Source organism: Rhinolophus sinicus, linkage group LG09 (assembly GCF_036562045.2).
Source record: "Rhinolophus sinicus isolate RSC01 linkage group LG09, ASM3656204v1, whole genome shotgun sequence".
NCBI lineage: Eukaryota > Metazoa > Chordata > Mammalia > Chiroptera > Rhinolophidae > Rhinolophus > Rhinolophus sinicus.
In genome coordinates this window covers 55,514,179-55,519,316 of record NC_133758.1, presented here as the reverse complement: position 1 = coordinate 55,519,316, position 5,138 = coordinate 55,514,179, and the positions used below count along the sequence as shown (strand labels likewise).

General features: G+C 41.9%; 1 protein-coding gene across 1 annotated transcript; it reads right to left on the bottom strand.

Annotated features, from left to right (window-relative positions):
- Nucleotides 1–809: 809 nt before the first annotated feature.
- MC5R (melanocortin 5 receptor) lies at nucleotides 810–3,766 on the bottom strand. The gene is made up of 3 exons (XM_019718702.2): nucleotides 3,523–3,766; nucleotides 3,190–3,280; nucleotides 810–2,428 (listed from the first exon to the last, which is right to left on the bottom strand). The coding sequence occupies exons 2-3, from the start codon at nucleotides 3,263–3,265 to the stop codon at nucleotides 1,425–1,427; spliced, it is 1,080 nt and encodes a 359-aa protein (XP_019574261.1). The 5' UTR covers nucleotides 3,266–3,280; nucleotides 3,523–3,766; the 3' UTR covers nucleotides 810–1,424.
- Nucleotides 3,767–5,138: the final 1,372 nt, after the last annotated feature.

The following is a 5,138-nucleotide window of genomic DNA, read 5'->3' as shown; positions in this document are numbered from 1 at the left end:
CTTCATTGGAAACAGTCCAGGCGCAAATATCCAAAACAAAAGAGAAATCATTAAAACCAAAAATAACAGAATGGAATGCAAGAGCTATAAGGACTAAACCCTTCACTTCAGATAAGAACACTGAGACCAAGAAGTTAGAGACATACCCAGAGTCGAACAGCAGCTCTGTGCCAAAGCAGGCCTCCTGGATTCTGGACCACTACTCTCACCATTGCCCTCTGCTTTCTCCCTTAATATTTACCCCATCTACAGCATTTCTTTAAAATAAATACTCAATCCCTATGGTGTTTGTCTTATTTTCAAGGGGTTCTCAAATTTTCTCATACAGTTCTCATGATCATCTTGTGAGGTCAGCACAGATGTGGAACCTGAAATGAAATGATTAAAGCGACATCACCTGTTAATGGCAGAGTCAGGACATGAACTCCATTCTACGTTGAAGAAGACGGGACTCCCTGGATTAAAGATGGGCACCTGATCTTCCCTTGCAGCTGGAGTCAGATTGTGATGTACAAAGCATACAGTGACAAGATTTCAGACTCAAAGACAGACCCAGTCTAAGAAGGTAAAAACTAGCTTGGCTACGGGCATGTGCTACAGTGGGGAAGAGGGAGTGGGGGAGGAGTGGCACCGGGAGCCCGTGACATGTCCCCAGAACATTCATTTGTAAACTCTGGACTGAGTCAAAATAAGACAGTAAGAAAGAGTCACAGAAACTTTCACACTACATGTGGCAAGGTTTGTAACAAGAAGTTTTATATCTAGATAAGTAAAAAAAAAAAAAAAAGCATGATTAACAGAAGTATAATTCTATCCTTGGACAATTTTAGACACAAGCCATAAAACCAAAAGTTCAGAAAAAGAGAGCTGTAGAAACATCCCATAATGAATGAACAGGAAATATAAAATGGAAAGAATTTGACCACTCTATTCTGCCCCAAAAAGCATGCATAAGTCCCAAGAACATTAAGCAAAGTTACAGAAGTGCTTCTGGGGAGAAAAGACAATCACCCATGATGTAGATATTCACAAGTTTTCTTTCCATTACAGTCAGCTCTTCATCATGCTTATGCCTGTACCCAGGATATTTTACCTTCCCTGAGCACATGCTTACTAGATGGAAGATGGATGGGGGCCCTAGAAATGGGTGGAAGCAGGAGAAAAAAGAATAATAAGAAATTGTCACAGATCATTCCCAAAATGGATAAGTGGCATGTGCATGTCTGACCCAACAACCACCACAGGAGAAAAAAAAAAAAAAAAAGGAAAGAAAGAATGCATCATAAGTACAAATTCGAGATGGAAAAAAAGATAAAGGTAATGCACAGTTTTTTATTTTGAGTTATCTTGTTTACACTTTGGCTGTACTGACTTCATCATAAAGTAAAGGAAGGAGAAAAGAAAACTGCAGAGAATACTTTAGTTTAATACCTGCTAGGGAACCTACAGGGTATTCTGAAGCTATGGCAACAAATAATCTCTTTAAAGGTCTTCCGCATCTCTTGGCTGCGGAAGGCATATATCAGAGGATCAATCACAGAATTACACATGATGAGTATGAGGTACATATTGAAGTGAGACATAAAACAAGAACAGTAGAGGTTCTGAGGGCAAGAGATCATCAAAATGAGGTGGAGGAAGAATGGAGCCCAGCAAACAATGAAAATGCCCAACAGCATGGTCAGGGTGATGGCGCCTTTCATGCTGGTCCTTTGCCACACAGAACTGTATCCAGGCAGAGCTGCTATCCGCTTGACATGAGTCTGTGCCAGGAGGAACATGTGTATATACAGAGACACCATGAGGAACAACATGGTAAAGAACATAGAGATGAGGCAAATGATGACATAAGTGGATTCATAATAAATGATGAAAACAATGCCACAGCCTGTGCAAAAGGTCCAGATGCATGCAATAATCACCCCAGAACGCTTCACTGTCATGATGTGATGGTAGCGTAGGGCATAGAAGACGGTGACATACCTATCCACCGCAATGGCCAGCAAACTGCACATGGAAGCCACCACAGAAATGCAAATCATGGAGTCAAACACATTGTCAATGTGATGCACAAAGGCATCTGCTATCACCAGGTGCTTATTATTTATTAAGTATATGGTAATAGTCTCCCAGACGTTGGACATGCTCACCAGCATGTCAGCTACTGCTAAACTGCACACAAAGAAATACATGGGAGAGTGTAAATTCTTATTCTTTACTATGGCACCTATGACCAGGATGTTCTCCAAGAGGCTGATGAGACCCAGAGTCAGAAACACCTCCACAGCGATGCCCATTTCTTCACATGGAGACGACTTGTTCTTGACATTTGGTTCTGAAAGGTTGCCCTCTGTGGCATTCAAGTTGAAATCCAAGAAATACAGATGAAATGAGGAATTCATTGCTTCTCTTCTTGGCAACAAATGTACTGCAAAACATGTTTTAATTCATGATCCAGAGAAGTTAATAATCTACCAAAGAAGCAAGCATAACGTGAGAATGGGGATGAATGTACTCAGCGCATTTGCTCAGTATTAAAAGTCTATGTATTAGAATATAATACCTGCTGCCTCATATCCGGATCCCTGGAATAGTGTCCCCCCAAATTGCAGGCTTACAATTTTCACCAGCCTCCTGGTCCTCCTTCCTTTAGGCTCCAATTCTTTCACAGACCTCTTAATACATCTCAGTGTGCCTGAGACAGTTTCAATTTTTATGCTTGTTGTCTTGGCAACCAAGTTTACCCTCAAAGGTGTCCCCAACTCACAACCTACAAAATCCCTTCCACTCTACTGATTTTCACGTTCCTAAGGCTACTGTATTGCATTTTCCTCAAGTGAGCTTAGATTTCTGAAGGATACACAGGCCCATATTCTCTTAAGAGAGATAGATAGGTATCTTCTTAACATTTGTCCTGACACTTCTAAAATCCACTAGGATTCAGTCTCCATAGTTGTAATTAAGATTGTAACCACTAACCTGAACATAATCACAAATAAAAAGCTACTGTCTTCAATTCATAAATTTAGTTGCACAAAAATGTTAAAATTGAGGCACATAGAATGCTGTTCTTACCTCAATAAATATTTCCCTGACTTTTGCATTTGCAATTCCATAAAATCTGATTAATGGATAGTTTTATAAGTTCCACATAAGCATAGTACAAAGAAACAAGAGATTTAAATTTACCAAGAATTAGAGCAAGATCACTCCTTTTTCGCCCAATTTCTCTCCCATGATTTATATTAAAAAATCCTTTTGCCATCCAAACTCAGCACATCTGGGGAGAGAGTTAGAATTTCTGTCATCATTCTCATCATCAACAATAAGTATTTACTGAAATGTAATCATTTGTTATTTTGTCTAGTTCTATCTCAGAGATAGTGATCAATTATACTATTACATTAAACATCAGATCAAGCTGTTTAAATGTTCAACTAGCTCTCTTCCACATGTCGGTTAGGCATGATTTTGCATTCCTTTCAAGATGATTTTAAGTAAATAGAAAGCATGGCTATTTACCAGTGCTCTCCCCCACGTCTCTTCTCTTTCACAGCAGCCAGTGGGCCCCTAGCTCGGGACGCTGGTTCAGCCTGGACACCTGGCATCCAAAGGGTGCGACTGCTGCCAAGAGCTAAATGCCGTCACCCTAGGATGGGACACTTCAAACTGAGCGCAAAGGCGTCTAGAGCATGGTCGCGGCTCTCTTGCCTTTACACAGCCTCGCAGCCCCGCCTCCCTGCCGCCGCTCTCTCGGGACCTGGACCTTCTTGACCACAACAGGCTCTTTACCCAGCCGTGGGCCTGAAGCACCACCTAGCGGTCAGAGTCGTAGATTATGAACCTCCCTTTCCCATGCGTACGTTGCTCTGGCTGCCGGCCTTAGGAGCGCCTGGTGACGCCTGCTTAGAACAACGTTCTTCTATTTGTGGAAAATCTTTCCCCAAAAGTGCGTTCAAGCGTGTTTTCTAGCTGGTTATTCTTTTTGACTTTGCTTCTTTTCTCTTCTTCTTACGTACTGATTAAAATGTTGAAAGATCATATGACAGCTCAGGTTCTCCCATTCCTCTGTCAGCCCTTCCCTCTAGCACCCTGGCTCAATGTTCCCCCTGACGACTGCTCTCTGGGAAACCACAGCCTGGAACTGTCATCTGTGATCCTGATACACACCCCTTGCTGGCCCAAGACTTTAACTCCTCCACAAGAATTCTGTCAGCCATGCCAGGTCTCACACTAACAACTTACTTTTGTTACTAAAGAAAAAAGAGAAAAGAGACTTTCCTCTGCCAGATATCATGGCTTTTGGCAATATTTTCTGGACCTCCCATTTCTCTGGTACCTAAAACACTGACCTGAAACTCCCCCTCCCCCAAAGGACCTCTATCACACAACACCGGAAACAGATGCCCAAGTGACTGCCAAGACAAGCCTGGGACAGAAAGGCACCAAGCTGCTTTTTACCAGAGATGTGTTTGAAGCTTCGCACATGATCTGACAACCTTTCCAGCAAATGAAAGCATACGAGGCTGCAGTCTGGGAAGTCCAATGCCCTGGTGTTTTAGTGCCATGCTGACAGCCACAGATGGAATGCTGTGAAGAGATTTCTTATGTTGAGAACAGGGCTGTGTATGTGCAAAGGAATGGCTGATAGAAAACATATAAAGTTTCAAGCATTCCTTATTTTTTCTTTCTATTCCAGATAAAGGAGGGCTCTGTAAAAGATCCTGGTTTCCCAATAAAGTGGTAAAAGTGGAGACTTCTATTAATTAATTGTCCAGACTACATGGCACAGTTGCCTTTGATGCTGGTCAGATAGCACACCTCTCTAAGCCCTGTGTACAGATGCTATTGCATGTGCTGTCATGAATTACTTTTTTAATCTTTACAGAAGCCCTAAGAAGTGGATCCTTTCATCATTGCCATTTCACAAAGGAGGAAACTGATGCTTGGAGAGATTTTGTAGCAAACCCAAGGTCTCAACGCTTAAAAGAAGCACAGTTGTGTCTTAAACACTGGCAGCTTGACTCAGAGCCCACGCAATTTCCCAGCAGGATGCTGCCTCTCCAAAGAGCCCTGGTAGTCATCAGGATTATTCTTTTTATTTTTTTAATTAAAGTTTATCGTGGTGACAATTGTTA

Bases quoted from the DNA above. Each gene is read 5' to 3' on its own strand.
- MC5R (XM_019718702.2), bottom strand. From the start codon at position 3,265: ATGGCAAAAGGATTTTTTAATATAAATCATGGGAGAGAAATTGGGCGA. The intron at 2,429-3,189 runs GTAAATTTAAAT...CATGTTTTGCAG, and splicing joins TGATCTTGCTCTAATTCTTG to TACATTTGTTGCCAAGAAGA.